Source organism: Raphanus sativus, chromosome 2, assembly GCF_000801105.2.
Source record: "Raphanus sativus cultivar WK10039 chromosome 2, ASM80110v3, whole genome shotgun sequence".
NCBI classification, from domain to species: Eukaryota; Viridiplantae; Streptophyta; class Magnoliopsida; order Brassicales; family Brassicaceae; genus Raphanus; species Raphanus sativus.
Genome location: NC_079512.1, coordinates 24,128,596 through 24,153,763, shown reverse-complemented (window position 1 = coordinate 24,153,763; position 25,168 = coordinate 24,128,596). Strand labels below are relative to the sequence as shown.

General features: G+C 31.4%; 2 protein-coding genes, 1 long non-coding RNA gene and 1 other non-coding gene across 5 annotated transcripts; 2 read left to right on the top strand and 2 right to left on the bottom strand.

Moving 5' to 3' along the window:
- Nucleotides 1-297: 297 nt before the first annotated feature.
- LOC108840585 (bidirectional sugar transporter SWEET3) lies at nt 298-2,670 on the bottom strand. Of its 2 annotated transcripts, none has more exons than XM_056991665.1 (6): nt 2,283-2,670; nt 1,640-1,676; nt 1,321-1,543; nt 1,068-1,232; nt 851-970; nt 298-629 (listed from the first exon to the last, which is right to left on the bottom strand). In XM_056991665.1, exons 2-6 carry the CDS (start codon nt 1,660-1,662, stop codon nt 432-434), a joined length of 729 nt encoding a protein of 242 aa, XP_056847645.1. In that variant the 5' UTR covers nt 1,663-1,676; nt 2,283-2,670; the 3' UTR covers nt 298-431. The 2 variants fall into 2 exon arrangements, with proteins under 2 accessions (XP_056847645.1, XP_018468923.1); XM_018613421.2 differs by lacking the exon at nt 2,283-2,670 and adding an exon at nt 1,885-2,058.
- A 3,546-nt stretch (nt 2,671-6,216) lies between these two features.
- LOC108840857 (uncharacterized) lies at nt 6,217-7,220 on the top strand. The gene is made up of 2 exons (XR_001948009.2): nt 6,217-6,772; nt 6,854-7,220. It is a non-coding gene; the product is annotated as an uncharacterized LOC108840857 (long non-coding RNA).
- A 13,441-nt stretch (nt 7,221-20,661) lies between these two features.
- LOC130508640 (uncharacterized) lies at nt 20,662-25,011 on the bottom strand. Its single transcript, XM_057004240.1, has 5 exons — nt 24,944-25,011; nt 23,217-23,450; nt 22,226-22,733; nt 20,875-22,171; nt 20,662-20,726 (listed from the first exon to the last, which is right to left on the bottom strand). Exons 1-5 carry the CDS (start codon nt 25,009-25,011, stop codon nt 20,662-20,664), a joined length of 2,172 nt encoding a protein of 723 aa, XP_056860220.1.
- LOC130508936 (small nucleolar RNA R71) lies at nt 23,025-23,131 on the top strand. The gene has a single exon (XR_008943120.1). It is a non-coding gene; the product is annotated as a small nucleolar RNA R71 (small nucleolar RNA).
- Nucleotides 25,012-25,168: the final 157 nt, after the last annotated feature.

Below are 25,168 nucleotides of genomic sequence, written 5' to 3'. Positions count from 1 at the left end.
AAAATTATGGAGAAAATGACACATCAGCAAATTTACTTCTCAAATAATAATATAGATTTGTGTTTTAGGAGAATTTTCCCTTTTTTTTTCAAAAATTAGATAAATAATAATACAAAAAAATCTTATAAAGTATAAGGGGATCCTATTTTCTGTGGATTAAACTTTGATTCCACGTACTCTTTGGATAATATTTTACATAAACAAATAGCTAATAGTTCTGGATCGTATCAATCATAGACTATCGATTGATCGTTTGTTTTTCTTTACTTTTGCTCCTTTTGGTAGACACATTGGATATTTTGTCGTCGAGTGTTTTATTCACATGATACACAATAGAGATAAAACATCATGTAGTGAAAGCAGAATCCCACGAGACCTTCAAGTTTACATTAAATCTCTGGATTCACATGGAATTTTTGGGGAGGGAGAAACTAACATGCGTTGTTGAACTTCTTCTCATTGGCATCACCGTCATGATCAACATCAACTACAAGCTCGAGTGATCTCTTGTTCTTCTCATCATCCGATTTGCTCATCACTGTTTTTGTAATCAGTGCCTCCTTGTTCTTGTACTTAAAGTAGAGGATAAGTTGGAGAATCCCCAGTGGAGTCCCCACCATATTAGGTGACTATACATGTGTAAAACATCAATCAATAACATCTTCAAAACTATGCACAAGACAATCTCTACATTTTATTAATATATATTCACGCAAACATTAATTTATAATGGACTTTCTTTGTACTTTTATAACCATCAACGAAGCTTTTCTTTATATTCTAAGAGCCGGTTCAACTTTGTTAAATTAAGAAAACAAACCAAAAAGGGAGTGATAACTAGAGAACTAACCGCAAGAAAGAGATCATGGCTGAGTAAACCATAGGCCAGCCAAAGGGAGCTTGCCAGAAATGAAAAGAATGACAAGTAAAATGGCATGTACTCCACACTTTTTGTCTCTATCACTTTTTTCTGCATACACATTCACATTATATTAGCTCGATCCATTATTATATATTCCTGTATAAATAACATATCTAGGTAATAGTAATATATGTAGCTTAATTACCATAACGACGAGAGGAGAACCATACATGGAGATAGAAGCCACGAGGCCGACACTTCCGACAAATGATTTCCGGTGACGGTGATCGTCAAACACTACGGCTGAGATTAAAGCCGTTACCCCGAACAAAACGATCACCACCGGAACAAATATAAGACCAACCTTAACCTAATTCAAATGTCTATATAGATCAATGTCACGAATATTATTTTACGAAAAAATAAGGATATAATATGATACTTAATCAATCACATACCTTTTCTTTGGGCGACGCGTAGCAGAAATATATGAAAATGAAGAGTAATTCGAGAAGGATGCCGACTCCATTGATGGTGACGAGAGGAAGATTCTCCCAAAGATGACTCACAATCGGTAAGCCATACCAAGTGTAAATCAAACAGTTTAAGAGTGTCATAACGTAAGGAAAACATGAGAATTCCTCTGTGCTTTTCTTCTTAAACACCCTTGAAAATGTTAATCTACATACCAATTCATCAAGTTCTTAAGGAGTTATAGTTTACTTTGTTGGTAAATTGATTCTATATGAAAATAGTTATTTGGTTTTTGTAACGTACATTGGAGCGGTATAGAGCAGCATGGAAGCTCCATTTCCTGTGCAGAGTTCATATATAAGTTTTCAACAATAAAAACTCACATAAATTTGTTTCTAGTAAATATCATGTGACAAACAAAAGAAACAATTTCTGATAATGTTAGACCGAAAATTACTTGTTAGGAAAATATATTTATTAAATTTGGAAACAGAGCATGGGATAATAAGAAAATAATATCACAAAAATATATATATACATATATTTACCCAAGATTCCGATGGATAATCGAAGTTTGTCACCCATATTTTTGATTGGCAGGAAGAACAAGGATTATGGAATAGTTGTGAAGTAGGAGGGTTACGCCTCTAATGTGTGTATTTATATATATAACAACATGTCTTCGGTGCTCATCTTTTAAAATATTAATCAAAGTTTGGGACATTTGATAATTTTAAGATTTTAATGCTGAATATTGATGCAATCATTATTATTATTATATATTTTTTTTTGAAAAGAGCCTTCTATGCATTAGATAAATAGAGCAAAGTACAGTCATGAGGCAGAGTGTTTAGGTTTTAAAGAACCTAGTAGTAGTAGAGAGAGATTTTTAGGAGCCGAGTAATTTACGCTACGAAGAGATACACAAGTACACAAAGATAACCACCAAGATTGAAGTCAGTAGGTCGCCAAGTAGGAGTTGTAGGTTGATTAGTGATCTGTTGAGAACCATTGCTGCATCATGCGAGAAGAGTTCCTAGGATTTTGAGCTCGCCGACTGCATATTCTGTTCCGGATTGAAGAGTCAATCTGTAGAAAAATGCTTTTTTACAATTGCTTTTTTCTATAAACAAATTCGCAATGATGAAAATTGTTAAACGTTTTTTTTCATAGCGAATAAGCATTAATTTATAAAATCTGTTGTAGAATTCAAAAACAATCACTTTTACCAAATTTTTGAAATGCACACAATTGTCATTCATCCCACACGGCTGGAATTTTATGAACCAAAAACGAGCCTGGAAAGATGATGGATATGAGTCATATGGCATTATAAGTATGACATTCTTAGACAGTTTGACGTGTATGGAGATTTAACAGTTGTTCGTATATACAAAATCTTCCACACACTTTAAGTTTTGTAAAAGAAGTGCACGCATAATATTAGATGATATATCACAAAAGTTATGTGCTTCAACAACCTATCAGCAACCATTCCATCATAAATCACAAACCCATATGCAAAGTATACTGTATAAAAGCAAATTATTTCATCAGATAATAACCTTATACTAGATTCTAATCCACACTTCAAAACATATAATTATTTTTGATAAATTTTTAACAAAAGTATTTATTTTAATAATTATATATATATATATATATACCTGTATATTTTTTGTGTGATAAACATGTCTACCTTTATTGAGATAAAATTGTAGGATTTTAAAAATACAATATTGGTGAGATAATAATATTATATCATTTGTATAATTTTATATTTATAGTGACTATAATATGATATATAATATCTTTTCAAATTTTAATTTATTGAGTAAATTTTGGTATAAATGGTTAATGAAGTTTATATAATATATTTATAGAAATGAGAATTGTTATGAATGATTAATGAAATTTATCTATTATATTTGTAAAACTTATTTGTTGTCTTTCTATCCTAGCATATTATTTTACCGGTGTGTTATTTCAAATGAATTCTTTTTAAAGTGTTATTATATTTTTTGTGCAAAAAATTATTACTTCACATGAAACTTGTTGTAGCTTAAATCAATGCAATTCCATATTTATAAAATACAATAGATTGACCTGTAAATTTAACTTACTTTTTATTTAGTGAAATTATTTTGTAGTATACAATCTGGTAAAAATTTAGTTATATTTATCTTCGAATTTGGTTTTCATAAATTATCCTATTGTTTCTAATCAATTATTTGATTTATCTAATAATATTGTATTAGATTGCTACTAAAATTATTTTTGTGAAAACATTGCTACTAAAATTGTTAAAATGTGGGATATATTGTTTGGAAATATGTTTAATTAATGTATTGTTCTGAATGTTTAATAGTGATGTTGTCTTCTATAGATATATGTAATAAAATGTTAGTCCGTTCATTAATTATCAACAAAAAATTATTGATATAACAAATAACTAATTGAAATTTTTAAATAGTGATCATATTTTTTTTTGTCGACAGTGATCGTATTTTAATAAGGTAGAAGCTCAATACAAAATTAGCAAAGATGTTATTCGTTTAATAGATCGTGAAGAAGTGTATAGTGCTCAAAAGTGTCGATCAACTTTTTTTTTGTGTCTATCCAGTTCGTAGACTTAAACTTTGGTTATCTTTTTTCGTTTTAGCACACTAAATTCCGAATCCTCATTAAAGAATACAATCTTGTTTAAGCGCTAATGGAAAACTAGATTTTGACCCGCACCCCCGTGCGGGTGTATATTTAAAAAATATATTGCTATTTATTTTTTATGTCAATATCAAAGTTGGATGAAAAAATTTAAATCTGAAGAACTGAACTGGTTACGATCCGAAAGAGTAATACCAAACCCGAACCAAAATTGATTAAATATCTAAATTATTCAAAATTTTGATATTTAGACAACTGAAACCATAACCAATTCGAATTCGAACCAAGATATTTTGGATATCAAAATGTATCCGAAAAATTTAAATAATTATATATATTAACTATTTTAGTTTTAATGTATATAAAAACATCCAGAATATATATGAGATTTATAGGTTGGTTTAAATATTTGAAAATATATAAAATATTTAAATATAAATATCTAACATAGTGGAAGTACACTCAAAACACCAAAAATATTTAAAATATTTTTTGATTTTTGATCTAAAATTTAAACCAAACCAATTTATATATTAAGTTTAGATATTTAGACATATGTTATTCAAATTTGTATACAATATATTAGTTTATTTATAGATTTTAAGAAATTCAAAATATATAATGAATTAAAAAAATAATTTAAATGGGTTATCCGAACCCGAACTGAACCCGCAAAGATCCGAATATAATTCGAACTGAAATTTAGAAATATCTGAATAGGGCTGAAATCTTTGACCCCATAAACCCGTAACCCAAACAGATCCGAAACGAACCCGAATGGATACCTGAACGCCCATTCCTAATCATAATTCGAACTGAAATTTAGAAATATATGAATGTGGCTGAAATCTTTGACCCCTAAAACCCGAAACCCAAACAGTTCTGAAACAAACCGGAATGGATACCTGAACGCACAGCCCTAGTCACTATTATGTATCATATATATGTCATCATATAATTAATTGTATTGGTCCATCATATAAACAATCATATAATTAATAGTATTTTATATGTACCATTTTATAAATAATCACATATATTATATTCTTAAAGTTTAATGTGAAATATAAAAACTATAATTTAAGTTGGTATATGAAATTAATCTTTTGTTGTATTTTTCTTATATATATTGAAAACATTTTTAATAATAGTTATTGGAAAATATTTTAGTAAAATTAATTTTTTTTTTAATATATGCATATTTTAAATCAATTTTTGATATAAATCAACTTAAATTATTATTTTGATTTGAAATATGTATATAAAATTTATTTTATTTTATGATTATTTTAGACAAAACAATGTTTTAGGTAATTAGATTAATCCATTTTGTATATTTTAAAACTGATATAATGGATTTCCAATTTTTATTAATAACATAATCCATTAATTTTTTCTTCTTACTTTTATCCATGTTTCAAAATTTTAATTTTTTACATTAGTTTTCTAAGAATTATTATTAATTTTATGATTTTTTTTTTGAAAATTGAATTTTTGAAATTTTTATATTTGACTAAACTAAATAAGGTAGTAATACTGTTTTTAAAAATTGTTTTTTATAATAAATGTAGTAGAGCGTAATTATGAAAACAATATTTAGATGAATCACATTTCCTTGATAGAGATAATCTTCAGGTTACAAAAATATGGATAATGATAAGCTTAGGTTCAAAAAAAAAAAAGATAAGCTTATGTCTTCTGTTGACCGAGTTGGTTTATATTTTAGACGGAAACAACTTGTTTTACACGACGATTGAAGCACAAACTTACAGGTTGGTAGTTCCAAATTAAACCGAGGTTAGATTTGGTAAGGGAATGTTAAATTCTCGTATTATTATGTCAATTGATTTATGATGGTTTAGTAATGTAGTTAAATGACAAAAAGCCCAGTGACATAAGGTGTAATATTAAAGGAGAATTAAGGGTTAATTTTCAATTGTACTTCAGTTTTAATAGATTAGATATGATAGAAAATGATAATAATTGATATAGATTACCAGACCAACTTCAATTAAAAGAGTTAAAAGCAGTTTTAAGGTAGCTTTGTGATAGGTTACACGTGGGATGTAACACAAGTATCCTCTATCAGTTAAACATTAGTTCTTCAATGGACATTTCAATTATTATTTTTTTGTAGATCCGTATCACACATAAATCCATCTAGAATATATAAAGCTGAAATATATGAAATTTTAGCGAAAATATTATGATATGGTTTTATTCAATGTTTCGTTTTGGATAATAATTGTTTTTTTACAACAACAAACATAGCAGTGACTTCGAGTGCCAGATAACATATAACAAAATCTAAGGTAATCTGCAGAAAATGTATTTCTTTTTTTTTTCTGTCAAACCAATGATTCTTATAAACCAATTAATTAGTATTTGGTACAAAAGAATCTTAGCTAAACCGTTTTCCAAAGCAATAGAGAGTCTCTAAGAAGAGTGATATCAGAAATAATTCCGTGAATCTCTAAGAAGCAGGTTTCCTCTGCGATTGCTGACACAAATTGCTTAGAGTCCAATTTGAAATTATTCGATTGAGTCTGAGAGACAACGCTGATCTATTGCCTTCCTCATTGCTAGCCTCTCGGCTACAAGGGGCGAATTCAAAAATGAGATCAGTTACTGTGAGATGTGATCATCTCTCCACTGGTGCTGTAGAAGCTCCACGCTAAAGCGGATGCCAAGATACAAGGTTTCCTAGCTGCATCTGATCTACAGGTGAGTTCCTCGAGTCGAGTCTAGAGGCGCTCGATCGGCCTAGGTCTGGTAAGTGTAATTGGTTCTTGAGCGTCATGCCATTCTTTTCCTCTTGTGATTGCTTTGATATATGTTTCTTGTATTGTGAAGATCCGATCTTTGAAGACTATTTGATTTCTGGTGGATCAAATTGTTCATAAGATCCAAGCTCCTAGTTGGATGATTGAGATATTTGTTTGGAGAAGAAGAATCTGACGTAAGACCAAATTAAGTCAAGAATCTGCGGTTTTCGCCAAGAAGGTGTCTACGTTTCTTGAGAATGGTACCATCTCCCAAATCTGCCTTGCAAAAGTGATGTGGTTTCCGCAGAAAATGTATTTTATAAATAAAAATTGTGATATTTAAATAGATAATATACCTGACAGGTTATGTCCTAAATCGAAAAAGTTGTCTTGTACATCCTCTTGTACAATTAATTTATTGGTTTCTAAAATGATAGCAAACTAATATGGATTAACATAGTAAACTAATAGACAAAAGATGAACATCTTTCAATGTCGCAAGGTGAATTGAAAAAGAATTATATCTTGTACACGCATTACCTGCATGCACAAAATTTTTTTAGAGAAATTGTAATATATAACCATATAAAATTTATAAGTAAATTTTTTAGAGAAATTGTAATATATAACCATATAAAATTTATAAGTCAACATATAATCATATCAACCACATAAAAATATGAACTATATTTTTATCCTTAATCAATTTCAGCCTTTGATCTTTTTCCATTTTTTTTCATTTTCACCCTTTTTCCTTCTGATTTGATCTATATTTTCATTATCAGTGTAATTTAGCCAAATAATAATATCAAAATAAATTATACATATTTTTACTGTATTTTAATTTTTTTCAAATGAATATATATTTTTCAAAATAAATAAATTGTTATTATCACGAATATCTTATTCTATTATATATTATGTGTATAAAATAGTATATATATAATTGAAATTGATTTTTTTTTCAAAGTTACCACATTTTAATATTATGTTTCATATTTACCTTAACCACATTTACTCTTACTTTCACATTTAGCTTTACCACATTTACTCTAGGGTTAACTAATTTAGATTTATAATTTAGAATCGAGGAGTTCATGCGTTTTAGAATGTGAGATTTACGATTTTCAAAAAGAATTTTGAATTTACAAAATAAAAATCGCCAAAACAAATTCAGAAAAAGTTATAAAAAAATTGATTTTGAAAATTTATAATTTGACGAGTATAAATTTTTTATTTTTTACCTTTTATTTTTTAAATAATTATTTATATTTATATATTTATAAAGCAATGATATAAGAGTCTTTTATCTCTTTATGAAGAAGATATTTTTGACAATTTTAATGTAATAAAGATAAATATGATTAATGGTAGCAATAATGTGGTAAAATATTTTAATTAAAATTTGAGAATTTGCATTTCATACTCATACAATTTACTATATTTAGTAATCTACCTAAACATACTGTTAACACTGCCTTTATCTCGAGGTTTTGGTCACTTCATCATCATAATTTGCTTCAAAGTTTCACTGTTTTGGGCAGTTACCTAATATCTATGTTTCTTTTGTATATCTAACCAATTCATTCTTAAAATTTTATACCCTCTCTCTCAGACTCCCTCTTTTTAAAAATATACACATTTGATTTGCTTATTTTGTAGACACATTAAATATTCTATTTGCAAAGAATAGATACAATAGTCTTAGAACATTTTTGATGAGGTTTCTCAACAAAATTTTCTTAAAATATCTAAAATTATTTAAATATTATATCTAAGATTATGGGAAAGCTAGTCAAAAGTATTTCCGTTTAGATAATTTTGGTCGAATTTCAGAAAAGTGTCCTTTTACACACGTATATGTCACATCTTATAGTTTCTTTTTACTCCATCTGTTTCATAATAAGTGTTATTCTAATTTTTTTCTTGTTACACAAAAAAATGTCACTTTAAAATTATAATGCAAATTATACTTACTTTTAGCTGAAGTTAATTTCTACTGCATCGAAATTATAAATAATTTTATTTATCTCAAATACTATTAGGCATAAAGGTTTTACTAATAATAACTTATATATATTTCTGTCAATTTCTTAATATGTGTGAAAAATGTCAAAGTGATATTTATTCAGAAACATAGAGAGTATTTTTTTTTGTTCTACTACACTAATTCATCCTAATTTTTATTTAGCTGTATATATTTTGTGAACAGTTGTGAATGCACGCAGATAAAAAACAAAAAAAAAAGCTGTAATGCGTGGATTAATGCATATTGAATATTAAAATTAAAGTCCAAATAAAGAAAGAGTGATAATGTTTTCTTAAGCTAGTGGCTTATGTCGTGAATCGTAGTGGAAATGGCACCAAAGACTTCCACTCTTTGTTTGTGAGACCATATTGAAGAAAAAATTGGTAAAATAGGCAAATCGCAAGTTTGTAATTTGACAGTTGGGCGACCTCAAGTTTAAATTAGCCAATTGGGCAACTTTTTGTATTTGTTCATGTAAACTTATGTCTAAATATCTTTTGGGACCTTTGTCAAATTCATTATTTACATCTTTGCCATTTTAATTAAAATATATCTAAAATAAAATTTGTCACATCACCTCTCTTATTCTTTTTCTCTCTCATTCTTTTTCTCTCTCCTTCTTTTTCACACCACCAACCATCTACGAAATCATCTCTCTCTTTCTTTTCCTCTCATCTTCTTTTTCTCTCTCATTCTTTTCTGCACCACCACATTTACAGTTAAATTAACTGAAGAATAAGAAAGTATTTTCTTTAACTGAAAAATAAGAAACCATTACGCTTATGTGCATTCCAAGCCCCTGTTTATGAAATTTATACATATGCAACTCCTAATGGCACCTAAATACAATATTTATACACTAAAATGATTAAAATGAATGCTTAATATCATACAAAATACTATATATCATTTATTAATTATTAAAAGTATAAATACTAAAAATGTTTATTAAAATTTGAAAATTGATTTCTTAAAAGTAATCTAATGGGGAAAATTATCTAGGTTAGATTTTGATTTTATTGAAATTTATTGTAATTGTATTACATATTACATTCTCTTAATTGTTTGGTTTTAAAAAAAAATCTTTCATTATATTTCATTATCTTTTAGTTGTTTAAATTACATTTCATTATCTTTTAAATAATTTAGTTTTTAAAAAATCTTTGAATAATACAAGATAATATAAAATGTCTATTTTCTATTAAAACATCTTATATCCATCTAAAATTCTAGTTTCATGTTAGATTTTGATTTATTGAAATTTTATTGTAATTGTATTACATATTACATTCTCTTAATTGTTTGGTTTTAAAAAAAATCTTTCATTATATTTCATTATCTTTTAATTGTTTAAATTACATTTCATTATCTTTTAAATAATTTAGTTTTTAAAAAATCTTTGAATAATACAAGATAATATAAAATGTCTATTTTCTATTAAAACATCTTATATCCATCTAAAATTCTAGTTTTCATGGCTGTGATTTTATTGAAAAAAAACTAAAAAATTAATAGAAAATGTCTTTTTCTATTGAAAAATTATCTAGATTTTATTTCGATTTTATTGATTTTTTTAACTGTATTATATATTTCATAATAAAAATATGATATATTTTTTTTAAAGAAATCTTTCATTATATTTCATTTTAGATGTCTTTAATGTCAATTATTTATTGTTTAATCTTTAATTGTTTAGTTTTTTTAATTGTTTAGCTTTTTATTATAAAAAATATTTAATTGTTTAGTTTATTATAAGATGTATTTCACTTATTTATTTCAACATTTCATTTCTAAACAATCTTAAATTTTATATGAAAAATTACGTTGTCTAAATGAATGTGCTTCACATATATGAAAACACAATCAAACTAATATGTTAATTTGTTTTATTGAATTTAATGAAAATATTTTGGTATATCAGCTTTCACAAATGAAATGTTGTTATAAATTATTTGATTGTTTTTACCACCTTTTAGTTAATTAGATCATTTATAATGAGATTGACAAAATTTTAGATTATAATACCAATATGTTATTAGCAAAATATTTAAATTTTATATAGAGTAAAATGTGAGTTCTAAATAATTAATGTATAATTGTTTTGGAGAGCACTGTGCTCTCGTTGTATTCGTAGATGTATTTAAATTTTATACTTAATATGTATTTAAACTCTCCAATGCCATAAGGGATATAAACAAAAGGTATTCATAAATGTTATGTATTCGTACACCGATGTATTCGTATACCTTAAATATATGTATACTTATGTATTCGTACATCTTAAGTATTTGATGGGTTATGTTGGTATTCGTACATTTTATGTATTTGTACACCTTATGTATACTTATGTATATGTACACCTTATGTATTTGTACATCTTAAGTATTAGATGGGTTATGTTGATATTCGTACACCTTATGTATTCGTACACCTTCTGTATACCTTAGGTATTCGTACACCTTAGGTATTTGTACACCTAAGGTATTCGTACACCTTATGTATACTTATGTATACGTACGCCTTATATATTCGTACACCTTAGATATTCGTACATCTTATGTATACGTATACTTATTTCTTGAGTTATAGTGAATTAGATTGTATTAAACGTTAGGCATATGGTTCCGGATTTACCTAAAGGTTCCAGGTTGTTTCGAATTATGGATTTACCCAATGGTCCTGGATTTACCCAAGGGTTCCGGGTTTAGGATTCAAGGTTTAGAGTTTAGGATTTTAGGTTTAGTGTTTTGTTGATGATTTTTAATATTTAAGACAAATGTAGACAAATTTGTTCTTCCTACCATTTTGACAAAAAATGAAAGATCCATGTAGGTTTCCAAGTTTATTAAATTTACCCAGATTTATGAAAATTACCCATCAATTTATATAATTTTATGAATAATTTATCATTTATTTGGGTAAATTTCATAAATATGAAAGTTTTTTTTATGGGTTAAAATGTATAATTTATTCGGATTCCGGATTTACCCAAGGGTTCCGGATTTACCCAAGGATTCCGGGTTTAGGATTCATGGTTTAGAGTTTAGGATTTTAGGTTTAGTGTTTTGTTGATGATTTTAAATATTTAAGATAAGAAGTTTATGCGAGAGAATTTGGTCAAACTCAGGTTGAGTCTTAACTTCTTAAGACATAAAAATCACTAGATACTTGACATGGAGGCACCAAATTATCCTATATTTTTTGGACTTATTCTTGGGTTCACCCCTAGAGTGAACCTTAAGGTTCACCAACCAATAGAAATCACTCATTTCACAATTGATATCTTTTAAAAAAATAAACAAAATATTGTCGAGTTATATTACATTTTAAAAATAAAATATTAAAAAAATAAAAATAATAATATATGCAAAAAAAGATTTTTAAAAAGATTTTAATTTCGTCAATAAAACACTAAACCCTAAACTCTAAATCCTAAACCCTTGGATAAATACTAAACCCTAAATTAAAAACATTAAACCATAATAGTATTTTTAAGATTTAATGTTTTAGTGTTTAGTGTTTTTGATTTAGAATTTAGGATTATCCAAGTTTTTGTGATTTATCCAAGGGTTTAGGGTTTAGAATTTAGGGTTTAGGGTTTAGAGTTTAAAATTATCCAAGGGTTTAGGGTATACCCAAGGGTTTAGGGTTTAGGATTTAGGGTTTAGAGTTTAGTGTTTTTGACGATATTAAAAATAGTTTTCAAAAAATCATTTTTTGTAATGACTATTATTTTTATGTGTTTTTATTTTATTTATTTTAAAAACATAATATAACTTGACAATATTTTCTTTCTTTTTTTAAAAAATATTAATTATGAAATACTTGATTGCTATTGGTTGGATGAACCTAAATGTTCACTCCTAGTGAACCTAAGAATAACTCTATTTTTTGGGGGTGAAATAGCACTATAGCGGATATCTTTTTCAATAGACTATAAGCACGGCTCTACCTATGACTAATCAAGAACTTGAGATGATTGGAAATCTGCAGGTTGTACTCAATATGAGATTATATTGGTTCTAGCAAGTAGATATGATCCTTGAAAATTAAAGCTATTAGATCACTTCATCGTGAAAGGTGTAGGGTTTGTCATTTTATTAACAAATTTGTCATCTCATTAACAATTTTTGTCATTTTATAAACATAAAAATTATAAGGAATGCACTTTGCTGCCAGATCCCAATTTGTCATTTTATTTTTGAGAAAAATGTAGCATTTCGTGAATGTTTCTATTTTTGGCAAAAACAAAAAAGTGTGAGCTCAATTTTGATAAAAAAATATAAGATTCACGTAAGTTTCCAAATTTATTAAATTTACCCAAATATATTAAAATTAAATGTAGACAAATTTATTTTCCTGCCATTTTGGCAAAAATGAAGGATCTATGAAGGTTTCCAAGTTTATTAAATTTACTCAGATTTATGATAATTATCCATAAATTTACATAATTTTATGAATTATCATTTATTTGGGTAGATTTCATAAATATGAAAGTTTCTTTTATGAGTCAAAATGTATAATTTATTGGGTAACTTTCATAAATTTTAGAGTTTACATCGATTTTATATTAATTCGTATAGATTTATGTTGACTTTATATATGAAAAAACATGTATTATATTAAAAGTAGTTGCTCATATATGATTTTTAACCATATTAAATATGATCAACAAGTTTAATGAATAAAAAATGTTTATGGGGTCCACAAAAGTTAGTTGTTAAAAGTTAGTGGGAAAAAAAAATATTTTTTATAGGCAAAGTGGATTTTGGATCCCACGAAATTACTTTTTCAACTTGCCAAATTTAATAGGCAAAAATGTTAAAAATGTCATAAATTTATTTTCTCTCTACTAGGTTGCCCAACAACCTAATAAAAACTTGGGCTTGCCCAATTTTCTAATTCAAACTTAAAAGTTGCCCAATTCCCATTTTCTTATAATCTTTGATTTCGATAGAAGAAAAAAACTACTTTTTCGTAAGAGATTAACTTAAGTTATAATATCTTTGATGCTCGTACAAACTACTATAACTCGTTTTAAACCGTTTTAAACCTCTTAAAATCAAAAACTATTTCTAGTTAGTATTTACGGTTACAGATGAATAAACGAATATAAATTTTTTTTTATAAATAGTTTAAAATTTATAATTAAAAAATTATAAATGGATATATTATAAATAAAAATATATACACATTTTATATGCATTGTGTGTTGTTATTGAAACTTGAAAGTATGTTGTCTATTGTATGTTTTATGCTTATCGAGACTTAAAACTTATATTTGGTTTAGAATGTGTTTGTCATTAGAAAAAAATTGGCAGGCGGATCCGACTCGTTTCCCAGAACTATTCAGTTCGGTTCCGGTTTGATTATTTCAGATATAAAAATATAGGAATCATTCAGATATGTTAGAGTTTTCAGTTCCGGGGGAGGGGGGAGGTCCACCCCGTTTCCTAGGACTACTCAGTTCGGTTTCCAACCTCGGTTCGGTTTGAATATTCCGATTCGGTACTTTGGTTCTTTGCTCATACCTAATTATATCATTCTATTATGGTTAAAAATAATAGCAAAAACGTTTTCCTCTTAACGTTTTAAAAAAATTTATTTGTCTACTCAGATTTACTCTGTAATTTAAAATATTCTTTATATATCCCTGAAAATTATACTGATCTTTGCTGCACATTTGGATATAAAAATAATTTTATAATATTTCTTTCAATATCCATATATATTAATAATGTATTAAAATATTTTAGCTTAAATGTTGTCAACAATTAGTTTGTACAGATGCCTCGTGGATACATGTATTATAGGCAGATGTATCATGGATAGGTGTTGTGGACTAGTGCGTCTTATGCATGGACGGTGTTTGCCCAATTTGGGCTTCAAGCCAATTGCTACTGATTGTGGTAGTGGTTCTCGTCAGACATATATGTATATTTAATTATTTATATATGCATATAACTAGATCATGACCCGCGCGACCGCGCGGATTATTTTTTATTTTTTAACACATAACATATATTCTATAATAGTTAATATAATTTGAAGTTTGTCTTTTTCACATAATATGGTTTTATATAATTTCGAGTTTTATCATTGTTTAAGAAAAATGTTAAAACTGTTTTTTCTATTAATAGTTTTTCATTGGTGTATTAGAGATATAATTGTATGGTGAAAACACTAATATAATATCAAACAATACGATTTGGTTTTGACATTGTGCTTTTTGGGAGTTTTTTCTGAATGTTTTGCGAATGTCCAATGATAAATACGAAGGCAAGTACTTGTACACACATTTTAAGTGGGAGGAATTGAATATTTTCTAACCTATTAAGTTAGATATAATAAATACAAAATCTATTGACACCGAAATTTTAGGTATAGTAGAATAAACTTGGAGAAGAGGGTTTTCCATATTCATGATTTTCAAATCTGGCAATTTGATTGTGAATATTTGATTGTAACCGAGATTTTAGGTATAGTAGACTCAACTTGGTGAAGAGGTTTTTCAATAATCGATTTTTTTTAAAAGTATAAATTGATGTTTTTGAAATAAGAATATACATTAGTATATTCTATTCAATGTATATTCAAAGTAAACCTCAATTATTTGAGAATCAAAAAAATATATTCTGATATCTTTAGTATTGAGTTTTAAAAGTTATGTATCAAGCTATTAAAAATTTAAAGATTCATCAGTATTTGATGCCAAATAATTGTTTTTTAAATCCGATATTGTAGGTTGAGAGTTATTTGGTTAATTGAATCAATTGGTTTAGTTGTATAATGACTGGCTAAAGATTCGTGTAATTTTTGTAATATTTTGTCAACCTACTCGTGTAATAATATTTATATTTTTAATAACATGTGTAATATTTATTTTTATTTCTATCTATTTATATTTTTATTTTTAATAATTCAGACTCGTGTAAATATTGGAGACATTTATCGTATTCATTTGACTATAATAAAAGAGAGGTTTATTGTATTCATTTGACTATAATAAAAGAGAGGGATTGTTATATTTGTACTATGATATAATATAAATATGATAATGTGAGTATACTCTAACGAAAATAATAGATATTTTGTTTAATAGATGTATATAATGTAAGACATAGATCTTATTGTGGAGTTAATTAATAGATGGTTGATATCTAACTCTTTAAGGAAATATTTAAATGAAAGGTTAGATTAAGAATAATAATGTGATGTCCAACTTAAAAATCTACCTAGAAGAAGTTATAATGTTTCTGTTTTAATAAGATAGATTGTTTTTTGTATTTTATTTTATAAACAGTTAATAGTTTTTTTGTTTTAATTTTTTAATAGCCACGGATAAAAAAATGTCTAAATCATGGTTAAATTTAACCACGAATGTGCTATAGCAAGACTGTGAATAGCTATGCAGCCACGATGGCCACAGTTTTTTGTAGTTACGAAGGTATAGCCACAAAATACAAATAAAAATGACGGGATAAAATTTTCTGTACATTCTTTATTTTTATGATATTCCTTAGTTAGAAAATAATAAAAATGCATCATTCTGTATCATGAATGAAAAAGTATTTCTTCGAAAAGTTATCTTACACTAAGAAAATAGAAGAACAAGGAGGATATTAATTTATTCAATATTATCTCTGTTCCCAAAATAAGATTTTTTAGATTTATTTTTATTCCAGAAAGATAAACTTTTTATATATTTAAGATATTTTTGAATTGATTAAATTTTATTGGTGGATAGTTAACGGAAAATATATTAAAAATAAATAGTAAATTAAGCTGTAAATATTTATTATATTTTTAATAAACTTGAAAACTCTAAAAAAATTATTTTCAGGAACGGATGTAGTAATTATTTCCATTAAACTCCAAAGATAATTATTCTTTATAATTAACATATATAGTCCTTTATCAACTACCCAATATAGCCATCATATTTTCTTTATTTGACTTAAGAGCTAGCCATCATATTTCATGGCAAAGCTTGGTCAAATAATGAGATGGTCAAAGTTAACGAATGAATTAGTTGAAGTCTTAGTTTAGAAATTCAGATACTCACATGTTTGCCCAAGACGTTTATACTACTATTCATATATCGTAATCATACATAAAATATAAAATTATATGCCGAGTTATTCGTTTTAAAATCCCCCCTAGATGATGAAATGACAATAATATATAACATAATATCAACACCTTCTCATTAGTGGTCAGCAATCTTATTGGTTAGAAACTCTTTTAGTTTAAAAAAAAATATTATATTGTTATTATTAATTTCAATTTATTTTTAAATAGATGGACCAATACATGAGAAGTAAAAATGTTGTTGAGTATCCGTAACATTTACAAGAATATCTCTGAACCAAACCTCTATGTATTTTCTCTCCTAATTTTGTTTTTTTTTTCTTTTCTAAGTTTTAGATGTCCACTGAACCTCTCCAATGGAGAAAGCTCTTAGAGCATCCTCATTAGTTGATGCTAGGAGTTTCAAGGCTCCTAATCAAATGATGTAGTATAAAAGATTGTCGAACCAATCCTCAGTGATTCTAATGCAAAGGGAATGCAAGTCTATGCTTAATCTAAGTGCAACCAATTGAGTGAAGTGAAGTGAACTAAAACTAGACTAGAAATGCAATAAAAGAGTGAACTTTCTTTCTCAATATGAAGCAAGTGGACTCATGGGGCTAGGCATTTGATCTTGGGTGATGGAGATCCAATCTAAAGGTGACAAGCTATCAATCAAGCACTTTCCTTATGCCTAGACACAATACTAAACAAGCTATATCCCTAGATGAATGTTCATTTGCTAAAGCAACTCAAGCATCAAATCCCTTTGGTTGAATGTTACTAAAGCAATCATGGAGAACAAGTCTACTAGCAATCTTAACACCTTTAACAACAAATCTCTTTGGCAAAGTGCATTAAAAGCATTGAAGTTGGTTCAGGCATTTCATCATACACCTTTCGGGCAGGAAATGCCTAAGGATCTATTTTAGTATGATCAAAACCAAAATAGCATTGAGAACCCTCAACAAGCAAGGAAAGAAGGAGATTTAACACTAAACACCCTAGATCTTCACTAATCACCCTTAATCACCCTAGCCCATGAATCCTAGATAGATCTACTCACTAATAGACATGATTAACCCAAAAACCAAAGATGATTCAAGGTTAAACATGTTTAGTGAACAAGATAATCCAATAAACACAAAGAAAATAAGATGAAAAAGGATCAAAGATCCAAGCTTTCTTCAAGGTTTACAAATGTGTTTTTGAGAGAAAAATAGTTCCTTTCTCCTAATTAGGATCTAAAAAGTATTTATATGATCCTTCCAAACCCTAATGGTTGATATTAAAAAGTCTAAAAAGCCCTTAGAACATTACAAATCGCTCAAATTAGAAAACACGCAGCGGAGTCGCAACCCCGCTCTAGAACCCCGCTCTAGCCGTTTTGCTTTGTTTCTCGTCATAAACCCGAGCGGTCTAGTGCACTCCGCTCCGTCAGGTCTCTCTACCCCGCTCTAGCCTTCACACCAGTGTGCTTACCCCGCTTCAAGTCCCCCGCTCCAGTAGATCACTGCAAGTCCAATCTCGAACCGGTGGGCGTGCTTCATCTTCTTCGTGGTTCTTCTCAAGTCGTGACCTCCATGTCGAAGCTTCCTCCACGCAATCCACCAGAATTAAAGCTCCATGGCGTCAAGTCTCAGTCTTCTTCCTCGACATGATTCCGCCATGGAAGCTCCGGAACCGCCGTCAAGCTCCGATGAATTTCTCCGCCGAACGACTTCTCCAAATTAAGGACGAGCTCGTGAATCTCCGTCCTGCTCTCTTCTTCACCGCGTGGCGTGCTCTGAGAATGGTCTGTCGCAGCCGTTGTCATGGTTCGTCGCAGAAGAAAGCTCGTGACCTCCAATGGTGATTTCCCAGAGTTTTGCAACACCAGTCCCTGATCTTTTGATTACTTTGAACTCGGACTCAGACTTTCAATCGTGCAGGAATGTCCTCAATAATTGGTCCCTGAACTTTCTATTGTGACAATTTAACCCAGGCAGATACTCCAAATTTGCAACCTTGGTCCCTCTTCTTCTGGTCTGTTCTCAATCTGACCCATAACTTCCGAAAGTGCAGATTTAACCCTTGAATTTCGCCCCAAACTTCCAAATGTGCATTCCAACCCCTGTTAAATGCAATTGTATATGCAAATGCAATAAATACATCTAAATGCAACCTAAAATGATCATTATAATCTAAAATATGAATCTAAAAATCTATAAAAACATGAGATATCAACTCCCCCACACTAGTCATTTACTTGTCCACAAGTAAACTTTCAAGAACTATGGAGGAGAGATATAAAGATGGAGCTTATAACCAAAAGAAACACTCATAGCACTCAACTTGACATCCTAAAGAAACATAGCAAATAGCATGAGCACACTCTCTTATTATACTCTAGCTTCTCTAGGCCTATCAATACTCTTATGCCTCTACACAATATGCAATACTCATCAACCAACAAGTCTTCTTAACCAGCCCTCATATTGATTCACACACACACACACAAGGTGAATTCTCACAAATGGGCACATGATCTCAATCATTTGGCTAGGTGATCAAATGGTCTAATATGGATGAAAAAGAGGGTTCAATGCATCATTTTAAGGTGGCAATCACTCAAGAATTAAAGAGCTTGATCATTATGCAAAATTTATCTAAGACTAGGAGCAATTCATGCATACATGGATTCATCCTCATCATTCTACCCATTCCTAAGTGATTACAAATTCTACACCCCTTTCATTCATCCCATACCCCAAAATAACAAACACTCACATCACTCACCCAATGAACAACTCTCTTTTCTTATGACTTAACCACTAAGGACCTCTTATTCACTTTTTTAAGCTCTAACTCTTTTTATTTTCCCTTCCCCACTATCTTTTTGAATTTTTTTTTTCTTTTTTTCTTTTTATATATATAGGGGGAAAGTCTCAAACAATACAAACTAGATCTTCTTTTTTTTTTCTTTCTATTCTAGGTCCTTAAGGCTTTTCTTTCTCATAACACTCTATTGCTCATCTTTCTCACACCCCAAACCCAAGACATTAAACCTTTAAGAAACATACACCCACTCACCATCCTAGAAGCTAGCTCAAATGATGACCCTATGCTAGCAAGAGATGAGAACAAATCCATGTCGCTCCCAATACTCTCAAGATTTTGCACATGACAAACTATCAAAAGAGGCCTCACTCATACAAATCAATGTAGGCTTCAAATAATGGTAAGGGTTTTAGGGTAAGGGAGTGCCATTTGGGTTAACAAAGAGTGGTACAATGGAAAAGATAACCCAAATGTGTATGAGATCCATGATCAAGTATGCAAATGCCCATATGCAAGAGAGATTAAGTTCATTTAAATCAAGATTCAGGTTGGAGCTGGTTTCAAGAACAATGCCAATATCAAGCAAGCACATGTTTCAAGAAGAGTGTTCAAAGCTCGAAGCGTGCAAGGTTTTAAAGAGATGCCTAAGCTACTTGATATGCTTAACTAGGGTGTCAAATTCAGTGCAAACAAGTGTTATTTACAAGGCATTATCAACAGCTGCTCCATATGCAAGTGAATGCAATCTATATGATCTTTATGCAATTTTCAATTTTTTTTCTTTTTTGGTTTTTTCTATGCATATATGAATGTACAATGCAATGCATGAGATTCACAATCAACAAAACAAACATGATTAAATACTTGGTACCTCCCCCACACTTAAATCACACAGTCTCTGTGTGAATAAGAGAGAAGGAGATACCGAAAATATGATAAAAGCAATGGTATGTACAAAGAAGGGTTGGAGTGATACCTCAAGTGGAGAGTGAAGTGTGGTAATGGGTGTCTAGAGCTTGAGCTTTGAGCTGGCCTGAAACTTCTGCCACACTTATTGAAAACATAAAGAAATGAAATAGCAAATTTATATACAAGGATAACCATGGGAATTCCTCCCAAGTGAGCTTGTTTTGAGTCACTAGCTTGACTACCTTTTCTCTTATACTAGTGAGAAGGAGGATCCTTCCCACCTTCAAGAGTGATGGTGAGGACCTGAGAGAGGAGCTCTTGGAGCTTGATGGGGTCGTTTTGAAGCTGAGGAGTGATGATGGCCCTTGCACTTGAGAATGGCTTGGACATGCCTTTGCACTTGATCTTGTACTCAATGGCTCCATCCTTGAGCTTCATTGGGTGGAGAGTGAGAGTGTGAGGAGTCTTATCAAGAGGTGGAGGATGAGTTTCTTTCACTATCTTCTTTATGCCATGAGCAGCCTTTGTGGCTCTACTCACCTCTTCCTTTTTAGCACTTTCCAAGTGCTCATCACACATCTTTTTAGAGGACTCTCCAACAAGATCGTCTTTCTCAGGAACATCCACTTTAGCTTGGATCTTCTCAATGGATGGTTCTTCACAAGTGATTGTTCCACAATACCTAACATCCATTGGAGATTGGATTGGGTAAGAGACAGTCTTGTTCACATTGAGGAGTGTGACCTTCTTGTTTGGGAAATCAATACATGCTCCAACTGTTGTGAGAAATGGAGTGCCAAGGATCAAAGGAACTCTCTTCTCAGTTGCCATCTTCAGGACAGTGAGGTCTATAGGAATGGTGCATGCTCCAATCTTCAAAGGGTAATCCTTGATGATGCCAATAGGGGTTGTAGAAGATGAATCACCAAACATGAGAGAAGATGTGTTTGGCTCCATGCCTTCAATACCAAGACTTTTCACCATTTCCAATGAGATCACATTCACACTTGCACCAGAATCAACCAAAGCATCATTCATAGTGATCTTACCAAGGGAGCAAGACAATGTGAACTTTCCTTGAGATTCTAGTTTAGGGAGGGACTGTGGAGGGACTGGTGGATCAATCTTCAAAATGGAGATGTCCAAAAGCTCGGCCACTTCTGTTTGGTGGTCTAGAATGTCCTTGATGAGCATCATTTGGACATGAGCTTCACGCATACCAGAGATTTCTGGGAGCCTGACCCCAACATCACTAAGATCTTTCCTGAACTTGGAGATAACCTTTTTCTGAGCTTTGGTGAGGACCCTTTGTGGAAAAGGGAGCTTGTCATATGGTGACAGCTCAATCTCAGTGTCGTCTTTCGTCACCTCTTTCAGCTTCTGGTCAGCTCTCTTCTCAACTGGTTTCTCAGCACTAGGCTCAACTCTCAGCAGATTCGTTGCTTCAACCTTCCTTTCTGCTTGTACCTGAACCCTTTCCATAGCTTTATCCACCATCTGTGCTTCAGCTGTTGCTACAACCAATTTCTCAATTTTTCCAAGCTCAGTCCCAAACACTAGCTTCTCAATCTCATCTACCTCTTTCTCATAATCACTCAGCTCAATCTCTGAAGAAGTAGTAGAGATGATAACATTGCAAGACTCCTTGGGATTCTTTTCTGGTTTCCCTGGTAGAGATCCCATTGAGCTCTTGGAAGATGATGGCATAGAGGCGACCTGACTCTCCAAAGTGTTGAAGCGAGATGCAAGTTGTAAGAACTTGTTGTTGAGGTCAGAGTAGTTCCCATCAATCTTTGTGTGGATGTTCTTGAACTCATAAACCATTGTCTTCTCATTTCTGGCTTGAAATTCCAAGAGTTTCTTGAACATAGAATCCACACTTGAATCTGAAGATGCAGCTTGAGAAGAACTGCCTTGAGCTTGAGTAGACTGATTACTTTGGTTGCTGAAACCAGGAGGGTAGCTTTGCGTGGCCTGGTGTCCTCCTTGCTGATTGTTGTAGTGAGGTCTTTGCTGGTAGTTGTTTTGGTATTGAAAGTTTGGCTCTTTCCTATACCAGGTGCCATTAGCATTGATGAAGCACAACTCTTCTTGCCCTCCCAAACCATCAACTTCATTCACCTTAGGAGGAACCTCTTGACTAGGATCACCAACAAAGCTAACCTGCTCTTTCTTGGATTGGTTTGAAAGAACCAAGTCCAACTTGTCTTGCAAAGATTTGATATCTTTCCTTGTCTGCTGGTCATTCCCTCTGTTGGCTCTATCATACTCCTCATTGTAGATTGAGTCACTCTTTGCCATGTTCTCCACCAGCTCCTCTGCATCCTGCTCAGTTCTGCCCAAGAAGAAACCATTACTCGCAGTGTCAAGCCTGTGTCTGCAAGATGGGAGAACTCCTCTGTAGAAAGTGCTAAGCAAGCTCTCCTTGCTGAAACCATGATGAGGACACTGAGCTTGGTAGTCCTTGAATCTCTCCCATGCCTCATTGAAGCTTTCTAGATTCTTCTGCTGGAAACCAGAGATCTCATTCCTTATCTTAGCTGTCCTTGAGGTAGAGAAGAATTTCTCCAAGAAGGCTTCCTTACATCCCTCCCAAGTGGTGATAGTGTCACTTGGGACAGACCTCTCCCACTGATGTGCCTTGTCTCCCAAAGAGAAGGGAAACAACTTCAGCTTGAATGCATCTTCAGAGACACCATTTGTCTTGGACAAGCTACAATACTGATCAAACTTGTACAAGTGATCAATAGGATTTTCAGCTGCCAGGCCATGAAACTTGTTGTGTTCAATGGTGTTGAGTAGCCCTGACTTGATCTCGAAGTTGTTGTTCGCCACAGGTGGTGCTCTGATTCCCAACCTATGACCATGAATGTGAGGGCGATCATAGGTTCCAATGGCGCGAGCTTGGCGCTGTGGGTGTTGTGGTCGAAGGTTCGCAGCTCCTTGACCATTCCCCTCTTGGGCAGCTCCCAAAGGGATCTCTCCATCTTGATTTTGGTTCTGATGGTGAGCCATATCAAAACCCAATCTGTTGAAATGAGCCTGTTGCTCCTCTTCTCTCCTTCTTCTTGTATTCTCTCTTTCCAAAGCCCGGATGTCTAGTACTAGTGGAGTGAGGTTTGTAGTCCCTCTACTTCTCAAGTTCATACACCTGAAATGCAAAAAGAGGAAGAAGCAGAGCCAATATCACAATAAAAATAAAAATGACTTAGTCTCAAGCAAGTGACTAAATCCCAATGTCAAAATCAACTTAGAACCTGGCAACGGCGCCAATTTGATGCTAGGAGTTTCAAGGCTCCTAATCAAATGATGTAGTATAAAAGATTGTCGAACCAATCCTAAGTGATTCTAATGCAAAGGGAATGCAAGTCTATGCTTAATCTAAGTGCAACCAATTGAGTGAAGTGAAGTGAACTAAAACTAGACTAGAAATGCAATAAAAGAGTGAACTTTCTTTCTCAATATGAAGCAAGTGGACTCATGGGGCTAGGCATTTGATCTTGGGTGATGGAGATCCAATCTAAAGGTGACAAGCTATCAATCAAGCACTTTCCTTATGCCTAGACACAATACTAAACAAGCTCTATCCCTAGATGAATGTTCATTTGCTAAAGCAACTCAAGCATCAAATCCCTTTGGTTGAATGTTACTAAAGCAATCATGGAGAACAAGTCTACTAGCAATCTTAACACCTTTAACAACAAATCTCTTTGGCAAAGTGCATTAAAAGCATTGAAGAGTTGGTTCAGGCATTTCATCATACACCTTTCGGGCAGGAAATGCCTAAGGATCTATTTTAGTATGATCAAAACCAAAATAGCATTGAGAACCCTCAACAAGCAAGGAAATAAGGAGATTTAACACTAAACACCCTAGATCTTCACTAATCACCCTTAATCACCCTAGCCCATGAATCCTAGATAGATCTACTCACTAATAGACATGATTAACCCAAAAACCAAAGATGATTCAAGGTTAAACATGTTTAGTGAACAAGATAATCCAATAAACACAAAGAAAATAAGATGAAAAAGGATCAAAGATCCAAGCTTTCTTCAAGGTTTACAAATGTGTTTTTGAGAGAAAAATAGTTCCTTTCTCCTAATTAGGATCTAAAAAGTATTTATATGATCCTTCCAAACCCTAATGGTTGATATTAAAAAGTCTAAAAAGCCCTTAGAACATTACAAATCGCTCAAATTAGAAAACACGCAGCGGAGTCGCAACCCCGCTCTAGAACCCCGCTCTAGCCGTTTTGCTTTGTTTCTCGTCATAAACCCGAGCGGTCTAGTGCACTCCGCTCCGTCAGGTCTCTCTACCCCGCTCTAGCCTTCACACCAGTGTGCTTACCCCGCTTCAAGTCCCCCGCTCCAGTAGATCACTGCAAGTCCAATCTCGAACCGGTGGGCGTGCTTCATCTTCTTCGTGGTTCTTCTCAAGTCGTGACCTCCATGTCGAAGCTTCCTCCACGCAATCCACCAGAATTAAAGCTCCATGGCGTCAAGTCTCAGTCTTCTTCCTCGACATGATTCCGCCATGGAAGCTCCGGAACCGCCGTCAAGCTCCGATGAATTT

Excerpts from the sequence above, each read along its gene's own strand:
- LOC108840585 (XM_018613421.2), bottom strand. The coding sequence starts at position 1,921 with ATGGGTGACAAACTTCGATTATCCATCGGAATCTTGG. Across the intron at positions 971-1,067 it reads GTTCTCCTCTCGTCGTTATG|AAAAAAGTGATAGAGACAAA; the intron begins GTAATTAAGCTA and ends ATGTGTATGCAG. Across the intron at positions 630-850 it reads GCCATGATCTCTTTCTTGCG|TCACCTAATATGGTGGGGAC; the intron begins GTTAGTTCTCTA and ends ACACATGTATAG.
- LOC130508640 (XM_057004240.1), bottom strand. The coding sequence starts at position 25,011 with ATGAAGCACGCCCACCGGTTCGAGATTGGACTTGCAGTGATCTACTGG. Across the intron at positions 23,451-24,943 it reads AGCGGGGGACTTGAAGCGGG|GTTGGGAATCAGAGCACCAC; the intron begins GTAAGCACACTG and ends TCATGGTCATAG. Across the intron at positions 22,734-23,216 it reads AAGGCACATCAGTGGGAGAG|TCAAGAGGTTCCTCCTAAGG; the intron begins GTCTGTCCCAAG and ends TGGTGATCCTAG.